The following is a 23477-nucleotide window of genomic DNA, read 5'->3' on the forward strand; positions in this document are numbered from 1 at the left end:
CCAGTGGGGTACCTCAGGGATCTGTTCTGGGACCCATATTGTTTAATATCTTTATCAGCAAATTGCAGAAGGCCTCGATGGTAAGGTGTGTCTTTTTGCTGATGAAAAAAAGATTTGTAACAAGGTTGATGTTCCTGGAGGGATACACCAAATGGAAAAGGATTTAGGAAAACTAGAGGAATGGTCAAAAATCTGGACTTAAAAAGATTTAATGTTTGAGTGCAAGATAATGCACCTGGGGAGTAAAAACCCAAGAGCAGAATATAAAATCAGTGATACAGTCCTAACCTCCGTATCTGAGGAAAAGGATTTAGGGGTCATTATTTCAGAAGACTTAAAGGTAGGCAGACAATGTCATAGAGCAGCAGGAAATGCTAGCAGAATGCTTGGGTGTATAGGGAGAGGCATTACCAGTAGAAAGAGGGAGGTGCTGATGCCGCTCTACAGAGCACTAGTGAGACCTCATTTGGAGTATTGTGCGCAGTACTGGAGACCATATCTCCAGAAGGATATTTATACTTTTGGAGAGAGTTCAGAGAAGAGCTACTAAACTAGTACATGGATTGCAGGATAAAACTTACCAGGAAAGGTTAAAGGACCTTAACCACCTCCCGACCGCCTAACGCGCCGATGCGTCCGGGAGGTGGTTGATGTGTTCCTCCTGGACGCATCGGCGCGTCATCTCGCGATACCCGAGATTTCCTGTGAACGCACGCAGACGCGTGCGCTCACAGGAACAGAAGGTAAGCGAGTGGATCTCCAGCCTGCCAGCGGCGATCGCTCACTGGCAGGCTGGAGATTTGATTTTTTTTTAACCCCTAAAGGTATATTAGACGCTGTTTTGATAACAGCGTCTAATATACCTACTACCTGGTCCTCTGGTGGTCCACCAGAGGACACAGGTAGGTCAGTGAAGTCGCACCAAACACTACACTACACCCCCCCCCGTCACTTATTAACCCCTTATAAACCCCTGATCACCCCATATAAACTCCCTGATCACCCCCCCTGTCATTGATCACCCCCCTGTCATTGATCACCCCCCTGTCAGGCTCCGTTCAGACGTCCGTATGATTTTTACGGATCCACAGATACATGGATCGGATCCGCAAAACACATACGGACGTCTGAATGGAGCCTTACAGGGGGGTGATCAATGACAGGGGGGTGATCACCCATATAGATTCCCTGATCACCCCCTGTCATTGATCACCCCCCTGTAAGGCTCCATTCAGACGTCCGCATGTGTTTTGCGGATCCTATCCATGGATCCGTAAAAATCATGCGGACGTCTGAATGGAGCCTTACAGGGGGTGATCAATGACAGGGGGTGATCACCCATATACACTCCCTGATCACCCCCCTGTCATTGATCACCCCCCTGTAAGGCTCCATTCAGATGTCCGCATGTGTTTTGCGGATCCGATCCATGTATCCATGGATCCGTAAAAATCATGCGGACGTCTGAATGGAGCCTTACCAGGGGGGTGATCAATGACGGGGTGATCACCCATATACACTCCCTGATCACCCCCTGTCATTGATCACCCCCCTGTAAGGCTCCATTCAGACGTCCGCATGTGTTTTGCGGATCCGATCCATGTATCCATGGATCCGTAAAAATCATGCGGACGTCTGAATGGAGCCTTACCAGGGGGGTGATCAATGACAGGGGGTGATCACCCATATACACTCCCTGATCACCCCCTGTCATTGATCACCCCCCTGTAAGGCTCCATTCAGACGTCCGCATGTGTTTTGCGGATCCGATCCATGTATCCATGGATCCGTAAAAATCATACGGACGTCTGAATGGAGCCTTACCAGGGGGGTCATCAATGATGGAGGTGATCAGGGAGTCTATATGGGTGATCACCCCCCTGTCATTGATCACCCCCCCTGTAAGGCTCCATTCAGACATTTTTTTGGCTCAAGTTAGCGGAAATATATATTTTTTTTGTTTGTTTTTTCTTACAAAGTCTCATATTCCACTAACTTGTGTCAAAAAATAAAATCTCCCATGAACTCACCATACCCCTCACGGAATCCAAATGCGTAAACATTTTTAGACATTTATATTCCAGACTTCTTCTCACGCTTTAGGGCCCCTAAAAAGCCAGGGCAGTATAAATACCCCACATGTGACCCCATTTCGGAAAGAAGACACCCTAAGGTATTCACTGAGGGGCATATTGAGTCCATGAAAGATTGAAATTTTTGTCCTAAGTTAGCGGAAAGTGAGACTTTGTGAGAAAAAATCAAAAAAAAAAATCAATTTCCGCTAACTTATGCAAAAAAATAAAAATTCTATGAACTCGCCAGGCCCCTCATTGAATACCTTGGGGTGTCTTCTTTCCAAAGTGGGGTCACATGTGGGGTATTTATACTGCCCTGGCTTTTTAGGGGCCCTAAAGCGTGAGAAGAAGTCTGGGATCCAAATGTCTAAAAATGCCCTCCTAAAAGGAATTTGGGCACCTTTGCGCATCTAGGCTGCAAAAAAGTGTCACACATCTGGTATCGCCGTACTCAGGAGAAGTTGGGCAATGTGTTTTGGGGTGTCATTTTACATATACCCATACTGGGTGAGAGAAATATCTTGGTCAAATGCCAACTTTGTATAAAAAAATGGGAAAAGTTGTCTTTTGCCAAGATATTTCTCTCACCCAGCATGGGTATATGTAAAATGACACCCCAAAACACATTCCCCAACTTCTCCTGAGTACGGCGATACCAGATGTGCGACACTTTTTTGCAGCCTAGGTGGGCAAAGGGGCACACATTCCAAAGTGCACCTGTCGGATTTCGCAGGCCATTTTTTACACATTTTGATTGCAAGGTACTTCTCACACATTTGGGCCCCTAAATTGCCAGGGCAGTATAACTACGCCACAAGTGACCCCATTTTGGAAAGAAGACACCCCAAGGTATTCCGTGAGGGGCACGGCGAGTTCCTAGAATTTTTTAGTTTTTGCCACAAGTTAGCGGAAAATGATGATTTTTCTTTTTTTTCCTTTTTTCCTTACAAAGTCTCATATTCCACTAACTTGCGACAAAAAATAAAAAATTCTAGGAACTCGCCATGCCCCTCACGGAATACCTTGGGGTGTCTTCTTTCCAAAATGGGGTCACTTGTGGCGTAGTTATACTGCCCTGGCAATTTAGGGGCCCAAATGTGTGAGAAGAACTTTGCAATCAAAATGTGTAAAAAATGGCCTGCGAAATCCGAAAGGTGCACTTTGGAATATGTGCCCCATTGCCCACCTTGGCTGCAAAAAAGTGTCACACATCTGGTATCGCCGTACTCAGGAGAAGTTGGGGAATGTGTTTTGGGGTGTCATTTTACATATACCCATGCTGGGTGAGAAAAATATCTTGGTCAAATGCCAACTTTGTATAAAAAAATGGGAAAAGTTGTCTTTTGCCAAGATATTTCTCCTGAGTACGGCGATACCAGATGTGTGACACTTTTTTGATGCCAAGGTGGGCAAAGGGGCACATATTCCAAAGTGCACCTTTCGGATTTCGCAGGCCATTTTTTACACATTTTGATTGCAAAGTACTTCTCACACATATGGGCCCCTAAATTGCCAGGGCAGTATAACTACCCCACAAGTGACCCCATTTTGGAAAGAAGACACCCCAAGGTATTCTGTGAGGGGCATGGTGAGTTCCTAGAATTTTTTATTTTTTGTCGCAAGTTAGTGGAATATGAGACTTTGTAAGAAAAAATAAAAAATCATCATCATTTTCCGCTAACTTGTGACAAAAAATAAAAAGTTCTATGAACTCACTATGCCCATCAGCGAATACCTTAGGGTGTCTACTTTCCGAAATGGGGTCATTTGTGGGGTTTTTCTACTGTTTGGGCATTGTAGAACCTCAGGAATCATGACAGGTGCTCAGAAAATCAGAGCTGTTTCAAAAAGCGGAAATTCACATTTTTGTACCATAGTTTGTAAACGCTATAACTTTTACCCAAACCATTTTTTTTTTTTGCCCAAACATTTTTTTTTTCATCAAAGACATGTAGAACAATTTATATATGGATGTCGTTTTTTTTGCAAAATTTTACAGCTGAAAGTGAAAAATGTCATTTTTTTGCAAAAAAATCGTTACATTTTGATTAATAACAAAAAAAGTAAAAATGTCAGCAGCAATAAAATACCACCAAATGAAAGCTCCATTAGTGAGAAGAAAAGGAGGTAAAATTCATTTGGGTGGTAAGTTGCATGACCGAGCGATAAACGGTGAAAGGAGTGTAGTGCCGAAGTGTAAAAAGTGCTCTGGTCATGAAGGGGGTTTCAGCTAACGGGGCTGAAGTGGTTAACATGTATAGCTTGGAAGAAAGACGAGACAGAGGGGATATGATAGAAACTTTTAAATACATAAAGGGAATCAACAAGGTAAAAGAGGAGATAATATTCAAAACAAGAACAACTGCTACTAGAGGACATAGTTTAAAATTAGAGGGGCAAAGGTTTAAAAGTAATATCAGGAAGTATTACTTTACTGAGAGAGTAGTGGATGCATGGAATAGCCTTCCTGCAGAAGTGGTAGCTGCAAATACAGTGAAGGAGTTTAAGCATGCATGGGATAGGCATAAGGCCATCCTTCATATAAGATAGGGCCAGGGGCTATTCATAGTATTCAGTATTTTGGGCAGACTAGATGGGCAAAATGGTTCTTATCTTCCGACACATTCTATGTATCTATGTCAGTGACCTGTTTTCTCTTTACAGAAAATTGATGGCTGTAACAAAATGACCTGCACTGGGTGTAAGCAGTACTTCTGCTGGATCTGTATGAGTTCACTGTCTCGAGGAAACCCATATCTTCACTTCAATGATCCTTCTTCAGAATGCTTTAATCAGTATGTATCCTGCATTATTTTGGAGAAGTTTGGGAATGTCAAAAACAGAGTAGGACATTTGCCTAAGGACTTATGCCCCCTATCATGGCTTTCTTTAGTGTGCTATCTGATGCCACACTGACCCATTCTCTTCAATGGGCCATGCAGACATCCATTTTTGTCTCACTGAAGGTGCTATTCCTGACCATTTATGTTGATGAGAATAGCATTTTCTCTACATGGCAGTGAGAAAAAAAAAAATGGAATGTGCAGTCCCATGTCACTTTTCAGTGATGTCACTAATTTTTGTTGTGGATTTAAAATTGAATACGAACGATAGTGTGAATGAGGGCTAAATAAAGTCATGCGTAGTGGTTTATTTATAGCAAACATGTAAAAGCTAAAACCTAAGTTAAAGGGGTTGTCTCAGGAAAGGAATAGTGCCAAAAAATGTACATTTAGCAGGGTGAACAATTTTGACACCAGTTGATTGCTAGAGTGACTTGGGAATTAATTCCATTGATATTCTCATATGTCAGTCTTGTGTATGTAAGAATAAACAGTACAGACCAAAAGTTTGGACACACCTTCTCATTCAAAGAGTTTTCTTTATTTTCATGACTAGGGAAATTGTAGATTCACACTGAAGGCATCAAAACTATGAATTAACACATGTGGAATTTTATACATAACAAAAAATATTTTTCATTACACCTCAGGTCAGACCCCCAATGTAAATGTAATCATACCCCCAATGTTAATAAGACCAGAATCAGACCTCAGCTGAGACCCCAATGTAAATTACCCCCAATCAGACCTCAGATAAGAGCCCCATGCCTCTCATCACCCCTATGCCTCTCATCAGCCGCCATATCAGCCTCTACGCCTCTAATCAGCCCCTAGATCATCACTTATGCCTCTTATCAGCCCCCATAATCAGCCCTTATGCCTCTCATCAGCCCCCATTATTAGCCATTATGCCTCTCTTGACACCCCATTGCCTCAGATCAGCCCCCAGCAGCCTCATTTTTATAAAATAAAAAAATACTTACATCTCCTGCTCTAGGATGCCGCCGCTCCTCACCGCCTGCGATCTTCTTCCTCTTGCTGTCTGCTGTGCTGTGAACTGGCGCGCATAGTGTGAGGTGACAGAGCGCTCTCACGCTGTGCACAGCCGACAGCCGATGACCAGGAAGCCGTGAGTACAGAGCCTTCACCGCTTCCTGATCCTCCGGTACTAATTATTGCTTCCATAATGGAAACGCTCATTAGTAGTCGCCCCATAAGACGCCCACTATGGGGCAAAAAATATTGTATATATTGTAAGGGATTGCTCTCTCACAGGGGTTGGCATTGACAGATTCCTCCTCAGACAACGGGGTTAAAGTCCAAATGGTGCTTTATTTTGGAATTTCAGCACCAGCACAAACATAGCAAATAAACACCTGCCTGTCTAGACTCTACATAATACATAGGTTTCCCTAACTCACCTAAAAAAGCGCCGTTCACACAAGGGGTGAAATCTGGCTTTTCTCAGCCATACGGTCAAAGAGCCTCCTGGCTGTGACCACACCAGTACCTTGGGGGGGGGGACATGGTCCAAGAGTCCTCCCGACTCTGACCATGTGACACCTCTTTCCTCAGGCGTTGCTGGGCCCTCCAAAACTTTGGCTTTCACATAGCCTCGTGGCCCCCAGCCCTCCTGGCTGGGACCACACAGAGCCTCTGCAGACTTCCTTTTCCAAGTTCTCTCTCACAGTCCTACACCGAGGGTTGGTTTATCCCCCATTGATTACACAGCAGGCCTCACCTGCTATCATCTCAGGTTAAAGGGAATAACTGTAGTGGATTAGGGGTGTGGACTGAGAGACTCCCACTACCAACCTATCTCCCAGTCCAAAGAAATCCAGCCCATACAACTTTAAATAAAACAGCTCCAGCAACTATGCCTTGCTGAAGCCATACCATCTCTGGATTTCAGTTCTCACCCAGGTAAACTGAAAATATTGGGTGAGATGCATACCTCTATCATGCACTTTACCACAATACATATATATTATTGGTTAACGAATTAAGGGGTGCTTTTTCTCCTGTTACCCCATATGAAAATGAAAAAGTGCCCAAAAACTATTCTAGCAAAATCTGCCTCCAAAATCCATATGGCGCTCCTTTCCTTCTGACCACTGCCACGTGCCCATAAAGCAGTTTACCACCTGATATGGGGTATTTCTGTAAACTGTAGAATCAGAGTAATATATATTGAGGTTTATTTTGCTGTTAACCCTTGCTGTGTTGCAAGAAAACAATTAACATAAAAAATCTGCCCAAAAAATTAAATTTAATTTAAGGGGTGTAGTTTCTAAAATGTGATAATGTCAGTGGTTTCCATTACGTAAGCCCGGCAAAATCACTTTATAACTGAATTGGTGCTTAACCACTTCACATCCGCCCACATCGATGGATGTTTTATCTCTGAATGGACGTTCTGGAACGTCCATTCAGAGATCGCAGCTGCGTGCTAATCGTGCAGCTGCTGTGTCAGGGACCCACTGTCAGTGACAGCAGGGCACCCCAGGGAGAAGGCAGGGACAATTCCCAAGGAGACAATTCCCCCTTCTAGATTGCTCTATACACAGTACTCGACGTGACCGCCAGGGCCAGGAGAGTGCAGGAGCTGTTAAGCCTTCCACAGACCTTGATTAGCCCTGCACTGAGGCTGTACAGCGCAGTATTATGCTGTACAACCTCTTTGGGGGGGCATTTCCTCTGTAACTGGGGCTACTATGTCAGCCCCAGTTACAGGAGAAAACAATAGTGGAAAAAAAAGTGGTCGTCTATGACCTTATGGTGGACATAAAGTGTAAAATAAAAAAAAATGAAGTGTTTTATCAAAATTAATAAATTAAAAAGGTTTCAAATGTAAAAAGAAAAAATTGCCCCATTTAACTAATAAAAAAAAATAAAAAATAGAAAAAATTAAATAAAATAGACATATTTGGTATTGCCGCGTCTGTCCGGCTCTATAAATATATCACATGCTCCACCCCATCCGATATAAACACCATAAAAAAATAAAAACTGTCAAAAAGAGTGCAACACCAAGTGATCAAAAAGGTGTATGTCCCACAAAAATGGTACCAATAAAACAGTCACCTCATCCTGCAAAAAATTAGCCTCTACATTCATGCAACCCTGAATGATTTTATGCGGCGGGTGGTGCAGGGGGGGGGGGTTGTGGGCGGTGCGGCAGGCCGGATCGCGATCCCCGCCCGTCTCCCCCTGAATATTCATTGGTGTTCAGTGGGTATACCAGAGTGTCAGCACATTGCTGACACTCTGGTATAAACGGCTTACATCTGTGCTGCGATGTCAGACGTTTAACCCTTTCCATACCGCGGTCCATACGGACCGCGGTAAGGAAAGGGTCAACGGTCAGGGAGCTCCCTCCCTCTCCCATCGGGGGGCTTCGTGCCTTTGCAGCCCCCAGACAGGATGGGGTGACAGAGGGAGGGAGCTCCCCTCCTTCCCCTTCCCCATCTGCTCAGTTGTGGCAGACGGGGAAAGTTCCCATGGCAACAGGACGCCTTCTCAGGCACAGACATTTTGTTTTTTCGTCACATATTGTACTTCATGACACTGGTAAAATGGAGTAAAAAAATTTCATTTTTATTTATTAAAAAATACCAAATTTACCAAAAATTTGGAAAAATTTGCTAATTTTTAAGTTTCAATTTCTGTACTTCTATAATACATAGTAACACCTCCAAAAATAGTTATTACTTTACATTCCCCATATGTCTACTTCATGTTTGGATCATTTTGGGAATGATATTTTATTTTTTGCGGATGTTACAAGGCTTAGAAGTTTAAAAGTAAATCTTTCTCAGAAATTTTCAAAAAACTACTTTTTAAGGACCAGTTCAGGTCTGAAGTCACTTTGTGAAGCTTACATGATAGAAACCACCCAAAAATAACCCCATTCTAGAAACTACACCCCTTAAGGTATTCAAAACTGATTTTACAAACGCCGTTAACCCTTTAGGTGTTCCAAAAGAGTTATTGGCAAATAGAGATGAAATTTCAGAATTTCAGTTTTTTTCCATTTTAATCAATTTTTTCCCAGTAACAAAGCAAGGGTTAACAGCCAAACCAAACTCAATATTTATGGCCCTGATTCTGTAGTATACAGAAACACCCCATATGTGGTCATAAACTACTGTACGGGCACACTGCAGGGCGCAGAAGGAAAGGAATGCCATAAGGTTTTTGGAAGGCAGATTTTGCTGGACTGGTTTCTTTGACACCATGTCCCATTTGAAGCCCCCCTGATGCACCCCTAGAGTAGAAACTCCATAAAAGGGACCCCAACTAAGAAACTACACCTCAAGGTATTCAAAACTGATTTTACAAACGTTGTTAACCCTTTAGGTGTTCCACAACAATTAATGGAAAATAGAGATACAATTTCAAAATTTCACTTTTTGGGCAGATTTTCCATTTTACAATTTTTTTCCAGTTACAAAGTAATGGTTAACAGCCAAACAAAACTCTTTATTTATGGCCCTGAATCTGTAGTTTACAGAAACACCCCATTTGTGGTTGTAAACCGCTGTACGGGCACACGGCAGGGGCGCAGAAGGAAAGGAATGCCATACGGTTTTTGGAAGGCAGATTTTGCTAGACTGTTTTTTTGGACACCATGTCCCATTTGAAGCACTCCTAGAGTAGAAACTCCAAAAAAGTGACCCCATTTTATAAACTACGGGATAGGGTGGAAGTTTTGTTGGTATTAGTTTAGGGTACATGTGATTTTTGGTTGCTCTATATTACACTTTTTGTGGGGCATGGTAACAAGAAATTGCTTTTTTGGCAGTTTTTTTTTGTTATTTACAACATTCATTTTAACAATTTTTTTATTTATGTAAGTTTTACACAATGATTTCATTTTTGAAACAAAAAAAAATCATGTTTTAGTGTTTCCATAGTCTGAGAGCCATAGTTTTTTTCAGTTTTTGGGCGATTATCTTAGGTTGGGTCTCATTTTTTTTGTGGGATGAGATGACGGTTGGATTGGTACTATTTTGGGGTGCATATGACTTTTTGATCGCTTGCTATTACACTTTTTGTGATGTAAGGTGACAAAAAATGGTTTATTTAGCACAGTTTTTATTTTTTATTTTTCACGGTGTTCATCTGAGGGGTTAGGTCATGTGATATTATTATAGAGCTGGTCGATACGGATGCGGCGATACCTAATATGTATATATTTTTTTTTATTTATGTAAGTTTTACACAATAATCTCATTTTTGAAACCAAAAAAATGTTATAGTGTCTCTATAGTCTGAAAAAAAATGTGCTGACACTCTGGTATACCCACTGACCACCAATGAATATTCGGGGGGAGGCGGGCGGGGGATCGCGATCCCGACTACCACACCGCACGGAGGCGGGGGGAATCTTTAGTTTGGGCATTTAAAAAGTTTCGGATCCCGATCAGAAACTGCAGAAAGTGCTGTAAACCGCAGGTCTGAATTGACCTGTGGTTTGCAGCAATTGCCGATACGGGGGGGGTCACAGGACCCTCCTCGGCATTGACCCTGGGTGCCTGGCTGTGTGTAACTGCCGGGCATTCAGCGCTGTCACCATGTCTGCAGATGCATGGTGACAGTTTAAAATGCCATGACGAGTATACTCGCGATGGAGCGCTAAGTAGCAGTGCTCCATGACGAGTATACTCGTCATAGGTCCTTAACGTGTTAAAGAGTAAAAAAGAGTAAAAGAGTAAAAAAAAAAAAAAAGTTCTCAGAACAGAGACATTAAAACATAATTTTTTTTGTAAAAAAATGCTATTATTGTGTAAAAATAAAAAATAAAAAAAGTTGATGTATTAGATATCGCCGCATCCGTAACAACCTGCTATATAAAAATATTGCAAGACCTAACCCCTCTGATGAACACCGTAAAAAAATTAACTGTGCCAAAAAAGCCATTTTTTGTCACCTAACATTACATAAAGTGCAACACCAAGCGATCAAAATGGCGTATGCCCCCCCCCCAAAATAGTACCAATCAAACCGTTACCTCATCCCGCAACAAATGAGACCCTAATTAAGACTGTCGGTCAAAAAATGTAAAAAGCTATCGCTCTCTGATGGAGACACTGACATAATTTTTTTCATTTAAAAAATGCTATTATTGTGTAAAACTTAAATAAGAAAAAGTATACATGTTAGGTATTGTCACGTCTGTGACGACCTCCTCTATAAAAATGTCACATGACCTAACCCCTCAGATGAACGCTGTAAAAATAAATAAATAAAACCTGTGCTAAAACGACCAATTTGTTTGGTCACCTTGCCCTATAATGTGTAATAATGAATGATCAAAAAAATCATATGTACCAAAAAATAGTACAAATAAAAACGGCCACTCTTCCTGCAAAAAACGAGCCCATGCACAATGTCGGGTATTTATTTCACATAAGATATGAAATCATAAAATATGATTTCATATTTTTATGAAAAAAAATAAAAAAATAAAAAATGAAAAATTTAATTGGCGGACATATAAACGCCAGTTCTTTTATTGATGAGATCTAAAGTTAATTTGTGCAGCTAATGAAACAGGGTGCAATTAATTATACAAAATATAATTTATTATAAATACAAGCAGAAAACATGGCATACAAATACAAAGATAATATCAAAATTGACCATAAGATGGTGCTCCACCGTTTACAGGCTGACTTAAGTACAATATAATACTACTTCCTTTTATCAAATTATTACCGATTAATATACTGGTAATCAAAATATTATAATGCAACAACAACAACAAAAAAACAATAGAAATGAATCTGTGGAAAATCCCTTATGCTCAATTAGAGAATATGGCAGTAAGAGACACCTTATAAATACGCCCGTTGACCTAACTACGGATAATAAAATCCGATCAGAGATTTCACTCTGATAGCAATATTACAGAAATTCTAATGATGTGCACGTTCATTAAAATTTCCCATAAAATTATTGTTTTAACACTATAGACCCACTAATAATGGGGTCTCAACTATATGCCAATTGGAGCGATTTATAATTACTGCAAGTAAAATAGATCATACATTACCCCTGGCTTTGGGATAAAGAGCTTTTAGAAGGGACCCAGCTTTCCAAGATTCAGATCTATCCCGTCCTGTGGTATGTTCCTGGTGTGTGAAGTGATGCTGATGTATCAATTCCCAAGTGTTCTCCCTGAAGAAGTTCCAAGTGATGTTTGGCTCCAGTCCTCTTTGTCTCAAGTGATTTTTCAAGTGATCTTAGTTTTTTTTGCATCTCCAAAAACTGCCTTAGATATCCTCATCCTTATCTATGCCCATCCCCTCTTGGATTAGGGATTTCCAATTAGATAAGGTGGGTGTTACGTATGGTAATCATGGAGATGATGTCATTTAATTGGCATTCCTTCTGCCCATCTACCACTTGATGGCACTGTTGTATCATATAGCAATTTTTAGAATTAACATATATATCCGGCTTTATTACACCTCTTAACCTTTGGTCTCTCCCAACTTAAATCAATTAGGAGGTATTCTTTCTGACACTTTAGGATCACTTTCCCAGACACCATGGATCCATTTTGACAGTTAACAGACCATCTTATTTATGGTCAGATAAGAGAACCATAAACTTCTAGCTTTTGCCCTGGTTTGTATACACCTAATTGTCACAGCTATTTGAATAATGATGTTTGAAATACCCTCAGCTCCTCTGAATAGACCCTTCTTAAGAGAAGAAAACAACAACTTGCTATATCCCCTCAATGAGATACAATACAAAAAGATACATTAATAATGTTTGGTTATAATACATTAATATTGCATAGTATATATGAATCATTAACAAGTTCAAACGCTAAATAAATGCACACAGGAATATATATATATATATACGAATAGATATCTATTCCACACTAGATGTGTTTTATGGACGTCTCTTATCAGATGGTTTAGTCATGCAACACCCATTGTTCCTCAGACTGATATGTTTAGAGAAACCAGTGTTTTTAAGCAATAACCTCTCATGACCCCGGTAGTTAAGATAGTTCATGTGAGACCCATTACAATCTCTAAGATACCACATCTGTTGGCAATAACTTTTAAAACAATATACATTGTATGCCAGTGACCATTCCTTCTCTGGCTTATTCCAACAGAGAGTTTGGCCTCTTAAAGGTAATGTGAATCTCCATTTTGGTTCTAAAATTGTCAGACCTTAATGTGCAGATATAAATATGCCCGACAAATCCCCCTTCATTCCAAAATATTCCATAAAATGTGAATGCATTTGGAATGTAATAAAGGGCTTTTCATATATTTTCTTCGATGCGTAGACTTGGCTTATAGTGTTCCAACCAGAGCTTGGTTAAAGTTCTTCTGGAGAACCTTATCTAACGCATGACTTGGATGGGACACAAATTCAAACATCCTATAGATCCTGCAAAACAGGATATAAGTTCGATAAAGGTTTGTTTTGATCCTCCATTTCCACATGAATGTTTAATAGGTTCCTTTTCAATGAATCAACTTAAAGTTCCAATGTCTTGATAGAGATGGAATCGGCAACTGTCACACCGGTAGTAATAACAGTGCCCACTATGCCAAAGATTATGGCGGCTACGATTGCAAAAATATGAATCGCTTTGGTCTGTAGAAAACTCTTCTCTGGTCAAGGTCTTCCTTGCTTGTTCCAGGATCTGCGTAATCCGTTCTTGGAAATATCCGATGTGCATCTGATACCAGGATTGGAGCTCCGGCGACAGGATCTCAGACACGTTGAGTTGTTTTCCGACGAAGACACGAGGATCCAGGCTGATGTCGATCTTCTGGGATAGAATCCTCTTGTTCGTCAATATGAACCCTGCGGTGTCCTGTAGCATGATTCCGGATGAAGGACTTGGCATAGCAATTGGCTCAGCGTGGAACTTCTTCCCCAAGATCAGGACGACGTAGATAATGGCAATCATCTTTGATGACATCTTACGCCCCTAAAATATTGTATGACACATATGAGCACATACACTTTTCAACGTTATCCTGCAAGAAAAGAGTTACTAATACCATATACCTCTGATTGGCATAAGTTCTTTTCTTGGACAGAGTAAGTTCTGGTTTCAGAGGTGAGTTAGGAGACATTTTGTTACAGAGGAAACATACATCAGGATGGGTTAGTATGAGTTAAAGATGTACGATAACAGATAACACTTTTTAGTTCATACGATACCAATCCTTATTTCTGTCTTTAGCTGGAACCATAAAGTCTCTTCACCTCTTTTCATTCAACTCCTTCAATCTCTCGAAGTCGTGCACTAGGGTGACAAACACGTAGCTGATTAATGTGCACCCATTTTTCAATAAACTCATCCCCCTTAGGGATTTTGATTTTGTAGACCACTGGAGATAATTTGTCAGTGATGACATAGGGACCTTTCCAGGAAGGCAGGAATTTTCTCTCCTTCACTTGATCCCGAGTGAAGTTATAGAGATACACCCGATCGGAAACTTGATACTCCTTCTGTGTAGTCTTTAGATCGTAGTATGTCTTAGCACTCATTGCGGCTTTCTCTATATTCTTCTGGGCGAATGCAAAAGCATGCTGAAGGTGCTTGCGTAAATTTTCCACATACTGATGCGATGTTGTAGCATTGATCAAGTTATGGTCCGTTGTTCTGTAAAGTAAATGCTGGGGTAACACCATCTTCCTTCCCGTGATCATCTCGAAGGGAGAAAGCTTAGTTGCTGCGCTTGGGGTGGCTCTGATGGCCATAAGCACCAAAGGCAACTTGACATCCCAGTCCTTACCAGATTCATTGACAAACTTTTTCAGGATGTTTACAATGGACTGGTTGTAACGCTCTACTCCACCACTAGAGGCTGGTCGATAAGCTATATGTAGCTTCCTCTTTACCCCCAGGATTTCCCACATATTTGTCATCACCTCACTGGTGAAGTGACTTCCACGATCGGATTCAATGCGCTGGGGAAGACCAAATCTAGAAAATACGTGGTTAATAAGCAGAGATGCACATACGCTTGAACTGCATGTTTTGCATGGCAAACATTCCACCCATTTGGTGAACAGACAAGTTACGGTTAACATATACTTGTTTCCTTTTGATGAGGTTGTTACTGGTCCAATGAAGTCAATTTGGATGTCTGACCATGGCATGGATATCCCCCTTTTCATCAGCGGTGCCCGATGAGTGGGTCCTTGTGGCTGGAATTGAGGGCAGATTAGACATCCGTGACAATATGTTCGCATATCTTGTAACATATGTGGCCAGTAAGCGTAGTCCCGTAGTAACTCGTAAGTTATTTTCTCACCTCGATGACCAGCGGTTGGGGCATCATGTGCATGTTGCAACATCAGACCTCGGTATGCTGCAGGTACTACCCATTGTTTGATACCGTTCTTCGAGGTCCTTATCAGTAATCCATCCTGTAATGAGAATTGGGACTTACCTTTCATCAAAATTCGTAACTCCTCCTTATCCATACAGTTTTCCGTGGTTATGGGACAGTTGTGTGGATCCTCAATGTATTTATAAAAGAGACCAATAATCGGATCCCCCTTTTGGCTCGCAATGAGATCTTCACTAGGGGAATCTTGGCTCCACTGTGCCACATTGGCTTCAGCTCCCTTTTGGGCCTGACTCCTTGTCATAGCATCCACTTGGACAGTTCCCATGAGGTCGTCCACATCAAAGACTTCTCCGTCAATGGCTGCTTGCTTGGCAAGGGAATCCGCTAGGTCATTCCCCTCTTTATCCATGCCTGGATACTTTGAATGACCTCTTACCTTCTTCCAATAAATGATAAGACTATGGACGGTAACCATCTCATCAATTTTGCAAAACATCTTACCATGCTTTACTGGCTTGTTATTGCTTCTCATCATGTCGGATCTTTTCCATCCGGGAAAGTACTCCACAAAGCTGTTACGAACATAATCAGAATCTGTGATGATTACAAACTCCTTAATATCATATTCAATAGCCATTTGTACGGCTTTGTACACAGCAGTAAGCTCTGCAACCTGGCTGCTTTTAGAACCAATTTTGTATCCAACGGATACATCTAGGAATGTATTATTCCACACGACTCCAATACCTGCAACCAATGTACGTTCGGATCCTTCATCGGCGTGGAAGGAACAGCCGTCTACATACACACATGGTAACGATTTGCAGTACTCCTCTTCATAAGATTTATATGGTGATGATGATTGTTCCTCCAGGAAATCATTTTCCGTTGTCTCACCTTTACGTTCCGTATTGGTACAGTCATGGAGTTCTGCTAATCCCTGAGCAACTGGGTTTTTATTATTTTGTTTGTACCTGATCTCCAACGGCCATCCCATTAAGGACATTGTCCAGGCGGTTATCCTGCTGTTTGACAAGTTTCCAACTCTTATACGATCACTCTGCAAGTATTGCAGCGGCTGGTGTGCGGTCTCCACAATGATCCTTTCGCCTTGGATAAAACTCCTAAAATATTGCAAAGCCCACACAGTTGACAATAATGCTTTTTCACAATTGTTGAATTTTACCTCAACCGGTGACAATGACTTGCTGGCATCGGCGATGATCTTGTTTCGGTTTTCCTGTTTTTGGAAAAGAACTGCACTTATGCTTTTATCAGTGAAACCTGTTTCCACGAAGAAAGGTTTTCCCCCCTCTGGATATGCAAGGCATGGAGCCTGGATAAGTTTGGCCTTGAGCTCAGTTACAGCTTGCTCATGACGCTCACTCCATTCCCATTTTACTCCTTTCTTTAGCAACTGCAAAAGAGGTTTTGTAATTTCGGCATAATTATCTATGAACTTACGTGAGTAGTTCATCATACCCAGGAATGATCTCAACTCCTTGAGATTTGTAGGAGATTTTGTCTTGGTCACTGCTTCCACCTTCTTTTTCTGTGGGTTAATTCCATCCGCAGTGACTTCATGACCTAGGAAATTAACCTTGGTCCGGCACCATTGAGCCTTCTGTAAAGAAAGTTTTACACCTGCTTTCCTCAGCTGGGTTAGTACATGCCTCAACTCCTGAATATGTTCCTCAAAAGTTGTACTTTTGATCAGTATGTCATCCACATAGAATAAGGTACCTCGTTCAGCGGCATCAGGCATTGCCTTATGCATGAACACTGCAAACTCATGGCCCGCATTTATGTACCCGAAGGGCAATCGGGTCCACGCATACTGTCGTTTGCCAAATGTAAAGGCCAGTTTGTACTGATCCCTTTCATCCACCTTAATCGTCCAATATCCTTGTGCACAGTCAAGGGCAGTGAAGATTTTGGATCCTTGTATTTGTGCCAAACTCTGGTCAATATATGGCACAGGCCATCCGGACATATAAACACGTTTGTTCAACTGTCTTAGGTCCGAGCAAAGACGAAATTGACCGTTAGGTTTGAGGACTCCAAGTATCGGATGATTGAATGAACTGTGTACTGGACGGATGATACCCCTTTCCTCCAAGTTCTTGACGATTTCCGATAGTGACTCATAAGCCGCCAGCGGAAGTCGGTATTGTTTGACAAAAACAGGGGGTGCATCGGGATCTGTTTGGATTCTTGTAACGTGTAGGTTTGTTTCCCCACAGTCATAAGAATCCTTGGCGAACATCTCCTGGAACTCTGCGAAGAGCTCCTTTAGCCGTTGACGCTTCGACTCATCGGAGCATGCGTCAGCCATGGAGATTTGTTCTTCCACCCGCTCCTGAAATTCTGGGAAAATCTCAGGCTGACTTAACTCGTAAGCTTCTTCAAGCTCACTAGTTAGATCATTCTGGGTGTAGCGTACCTTATCCTTTCCTTGCTGGTATGATTCATACTCTTTTTCATCGATCTCATGGTTGAAAACTAATGATGACTCTTCGATGTGGCATGTACCTTCTTCAGAGCTGAAAGGATAAACAGAGTGTATGTTAAATAACCCCTCAGGGACTGAGGAAAAATGTTGTTCCACTGTTTGTTCCTCTGTCAGGTATTCATCAGGAATTATTCCAATAACATCATTTTGGAATCCAAACGTGTAGTATTCCGAATCCATAGCTAAACCAATTACGGTGTCCTTTTGTAGGGAAATGCTATGGGGAACCATGTTATGAATTACCATGTGTAACTGATCCTGATGGATGTTTATCAGTGGAGTAGGATTTACCTTTAGGCCGAGTTGCTGCATTCTGTTGGATAAACAGATCAACGCGTCTGCGTTCTTCAGCTTCTGTCCCTTCTTTACTTTAATGGGGAGAAGAAATGGTTTGCATCCTTCAGGAATTTCAACTTTCTCAGCAACCATGATACTTACGGCATAGGGCATCTGTTGTCCCCATCGTAAGGCTTGTTCTTCATCCTGGAACCCCTCTGGGTTTCCCGGCAATCTGGACCATAAGGTGTTATTTACCATGTCAATCTGTATGGCAAATCGGTGCAGAAGGTCATTACCTATATACATTTGATACCGTGATTCATTTATCACGATGAAAACGTGCTCCGTAGTTTTACTTCCTATGGAGATAGATAAAACACATCTTGCAACAATATTATGACTCTGGAAATCTCCATCCAGATCATGAACCCATTGGTCCTGTGGAGAGGAACTTTTAATCATTTTAGGGTTGGTGATCTGTTTTAAAAGTCCTAGGCTTATGTAACTCGCTTCGGATTTCAGATCCAACTTGGCATATTTCACCCGGGCCATATTGTTTACCTGTACGGGAATCAATAAATTGTCATTGACCTTTTCAATCCGTACCATCGATTGAATGTGCCTGGTCAGGTCCAAGACTTCTTGATTCCCCCTTTCAAGAGAAATGGTTAATATATCATCATCCAGAGTTACCTTTTTGATTTTGTCCCTCTGGATGGTAATGGTGTGAGCAGCACCATTGATATCTTCCTCGGGCTTACCATTCTTCAGGATTGTGACCTCTGGTATTTGATTGTTCCTGAAATGCACTTCAATAGAGTTAGGTTTCTCTTCAATCACATGACAACTGCGTTGTGCTTGTGTGTTGCAAGAGTATCCATAGGCAATGGGTGCCTTCACCTGAGTCCATACTGCTTCATTAATGAAATCAACTATGGGACTCAATCTTTTTAATAAATTGATTCCTATGATCATCCGATCATATGGAAGATCCACAATCAATGTGGGATGTCTAATTGTCTTCTTGCCAATCTTAAATGTCAACCAGGATGTTCCTTTTACCTGTAAGGCATTTCCACCTACACTTATCAAAGAGCCATCAAATGACCTTAATCGTGGCTTCTTTGATGTTAAATCTGAAACTTGTTTGAAATAGGTGTAAGATAAAATGGTGGCTTGTGATCCAGTATCTATTAATCCTTTGATTGGTCCGATAAGTTCATTTTGTAGATATATGTCCACAAAGTATCGGCCATCCACCTGCAACAAATCACAGAGAAAGTTAGGATGTTTACCCATCTGCTGTCTGAGAGGTTGACCTCTCTGCAGCTCCGTGACCTCTGCATTCCTGAGTCTCCCAGGACAAGCTGGAGGAGCAGCGTTAGCCCCCCCCCTTTGGGACAAGCTGTGTGACATCACAAGTCACAGCTGGCTTATGGCTAGATGCTGGGACGATGTGATTATACACTGGAACAGACATCTGGTCAACTGAATTGACATCCTTAGACTGCAAGACAAATGACATATTAGACATTTCCCCCCTGGCCCTAATTTCAGGGTCAGGGGTACTGCAAGGAAATAAAGAATTAGGAATCACATCAGATTCTACCACAATCAATTTAATATCCTTACAGTGGCCTGGGTTTTGACCCGGCCCAATCTGCTTTATGCTGTTACATTGCTGGGACCGGCAGTTGCCCCTAAAAAAGGATTAGGCTGTTTTTCTGGGGATAACTGGGACAGCTTATTTACCATATTGCTCAGCTGGGCCACTTGCTCTACCAGCTGATCAAACCTGTTTGGTTTGGGCACATTTTGGCTTTGTTGGGCACCCTGGTTATTGGTAGGTGACCTACTCCTGGGTGAATTCAAGGATTCCTGCCTATCTTCCCTCTGTTGTCTGGGCCTATTATCCCAACGTCTATAACCCTGATAAACTCGATTGTTATAGGGCCTATATCCCTGGGGAACGTTATTGTAATAGGGACGGTAGTTAGACTTCCCATTACCTGAATTATTCCCCTCTGATCCATTATTATTTTGGGGTTTGGTCTGTTTGGGCGGTCCTACCTGTTGTTGCTGGGCTTGTTGAGAAGGTCCTGTAGACTGAGGGAACCTTCGTGGCTGGCTTTCAAATCCCAAGTTAGGGTTTACCTTAGCTTCAGCTACCTTTTGCTCTGGGGAATTTTTAAACCTTCTCTCACCTGTTGTATGGCACTCACTGATATTATACAGCATGGTGGCAGCCGTCACCAACCTATCCAAGGGAGCATCAATATCCAGATCTCTGGCTAAGTTAAGTTTGATCTGGGTTGGCATAGCATCATAGAATAACTGCTTGAATTCTTCAGATTCCCAATTTGGGGATCTATATGCCAACCCATAGGCATTTTTGAGGACAGAGAGGAATTCACGGGGACTCTGATTGGGTCTACACGTAAGGCTATATATGTCCCGTTTTGCAGCAGTAGTGGTTCGGTATGGACCGAATTCCAATTTAACCTCATGCAAAACACTTGGCCAATCTAGTACTCCTCTCTCCTTAAAGGATGTAAAATAATGACGATATCTATCATCAAATGCCCATGGAAGGAACCTAATCCGGTCAGCATCAGAGTATAATTTTAAAGAATCCATAGTGGATTCATACAGTTCTAAGTGATTGGCTATCTGAGAAGAACCTTTCTTGGAAAATTTGGATACTGTACTATTTAAAAACTTAATTATGCTGGAGGAGCTCTGATCCTTTTCTGAATATTGGGAATTTTTCTTCCTAGAAACCACCTCAGCATACGTTGGTCGCCTGTGATTCTGTGGCAAGGAATAAGTCACACGCTTCCCCACATCACCGTCAGACTCACATGCACTTTCACAACTTTCATGAGACTTATATCGCACAGGTGATTTAACCCTAACCCTAACATGTCTATCCAGGGGAGTATGAGGAGAGACACTTCTAGGGGCTTCCATAATATCAACACCTAGTAAGGTGGTTACAGTTTGGAATGCGCGACCTAATTGGGTTAATGCCTCCTGTTTAATCATGCTAACACTTTCAGGTTGCTGAGTGTTTTGAATGGGGTCTGCTGTAAAAGCATGTGATGACATGTCTGGATATTGGGGAGTAAGAAATGGAGGGTCAGGAGATCTCACAGTGTTAGATGGATCCCTTTCAGCATTGACTATATTACGGGCTGATTCATCTGTCTGTTTAATTTTGGAATATTGGAGATATAAATCCTCTAAATCACTTTTTGCCTTTTGATATGCGTCAAGGCTGAGACTAAGGTTGTACTCTAAGTCTTTGACCTTCGCTTCTGCGGATTTTAGTTCTGATTCCATTTTGGATACATATATTTTTGTACCCATTATAGACTCATACCTAATTTTAGAAAGAGTACTGACTGCCAACAATGCATACAAAACAGGTGGCAATGCACATAAGAGGTGTTGGTCCCTCTTGGTATTATCATTTGCCAAATCCATATATGTCAGGTATCTATCAACCATGCCACCTAACTTCCATACATCACAACGTTCTTCAAAGGCTCTCGCTTGCAGTTCATTAGTCCATTCATCTATATTTTTATCTAACTTCAAACGGGAATAAACATAATTGATAACCTTAGAGATTATCTTTTCTGGGTCAGAGGGACTATCTGCTGAAACCTGGCCATTACCTGGGTCGCTGTTTGTTACACTCATGATTATGATCAATAATCAATAACAACAACAATTTGACTTGCCAATAAGGATTAAATAATATTTTCACTAAGTGCACAAATTGGTTATAGAAATATCTCAATCAATCTCGGTGGGACCTCCAGATATGTCGGGTATTTATTTCACATAAGATATGAAATCATAAAATATGATTTCATATTTTTATGAAAAAAAATAAAAAAATAAAAAATGAAAAATTTAATTGGCGGACATATAAACGCCAGTTCTTTTATTGATGAGATCTAAAGTTAATTTGTGCAGCTAATGAAACAGGGTGCAATTAATTATACAAAATATAATTTATTATAAATACAAGCAGAAAACATGGCATACAAATACAAAGATAATATCAAAATTGACCATAAGATGGTGCTCCACCGTTTACAGGCTGACTTAAGTACAATATAATACTACTTCCTTTTATCAAATTATTACCGATTAATATACTGGTAATCAAAATATTATAATGCAACAACAACAACAAAAAAACAATAGAAATGAATCTGTGGAAAATCCCTTATGCTCAATTAGAGAATATGGCAGTAAGAGACACCTTATAAATACGCCCGTTGACCTAACTACGGATAATAAAATCCGATCAGAGATTTCACTCTGATAGCAATATTACAGAAATTCTAATGATGTGCACGTTCATTAAAATTTCCCATAAAATTATTGTTTTAACACTATAGACCCACTAATAATGGGGTCTCAACTATATGCCAATTGGAGCGATTTATAATTACTGCAAGTAAAATAGATCATACATTACCCCTGGCTTTGGGATAAAGAGCTTTTAGAAGGGACCCAGCTTTCCAAGATTCAGATCTATCCCGTCCTGTGGTATGTTCCTGGTGTGTGAAGTGATGCTGATGTATCAATTCCCAAGTGTTCTCCCTGAAGAAGTTCCAAGTGATGTTTGGCTCCAGCCCTCTTTGTCTCAAGTGATTTTTCAAGTGATCTTAGTTTTTTTTTGCATCTCCAAAAACTGCCTTAGATATCCTCATCCTTATCTATGCCCATCCCCTCTTGGATTAGGGATTTCCAATTAGATAAGGTGGGTGTTACGTATGGTAATCATGGAGATGATGTCATTTAATTGGCATTCCTTCTGCCCATCTACCACTTGATGGCACTGTTGTATCATATAGCAATTTTTAGAATTAACATATATATCCGGCTTTATTACACCTCTTAACCTTTGGTCTCTCCCAACTTAAATCAATTAGGAGGTATTCTTTCTGACACTTTAGGATCACTTTCCCAGACACCATGGATCCATTTTGACAGTTAACAGACCATCTTATTTATGGTCAGATAAGAGAACCATAAACTTCTAGCTTTTGCCCTGGTTTGTATACACCTAATTGTCACAGCTATTTGAATAATGATGTTTGAAATACCCTCAGCTCCTCTGAATAGACCCTTCTTAAGAGAAGAAAACAACAACTTGCTATATCCCCTCAATGAGATACAATACAAAAAGATACATTAATAATGTTTGGTTATAATACATTAATATTGCATAGTATATATGAATCATTAACAAGTTCAAACGCTAAATAAATGCACACAGGAATATATATATATATATATATATATATATATATATATATATACGAATAGATATCTATTCCACACTAGATGTGTTTTATGGACGTCTCTTATCAGATGGTTTAGTCATGCAACACCCATT

The 23477-nt window shown here is 41.0% G+C and overlaps 1 protein-coding gene across 5 annotated transcripts in view; it reads left to right on the forward strand.

The window, feature by feature from the left end:
- The window catches only part of RNF14 (ring finger protein 14), a 99111-nt gene that overhangs the window by 55848 nt on the left and 19786 nt on the right, over positions 1 to 23477 (forward strand). For 4 of the 5 annotated variants that reach the window (XM_044280840.1, XM_044280843.1, XM_044280842.1 and 1 more), the window contains exon 8: positions 4740 to 4870. The exons of the other annotated variant lie outside the window; for it this stretch is intronic. In XM_044280840.1, coding sequence (XP_044136775.1) covers positions 4740 to 4870 — 131 coding nt within the window. The remainder of the gene's footprint in view (positions 1 to 4739; positions 4871 to 23477) is intronic. 5 annotated transcript variants of the gene reach the window in all.

This window comes from Bufo gargarizans, chromosome 2 (genome assembly GCF_014858855.1).
Source record: "Bufo gargarizans isolate SCDJY-AF-19 chromosome 2, ASM1485885v1, whole genome shotgun sequence".
Lineage (NCBI taxonomy): Eukaryota > Metazoa > Chordata > Amphibia > Anura > Bufonidae > Bufo > Bufo gargarizans.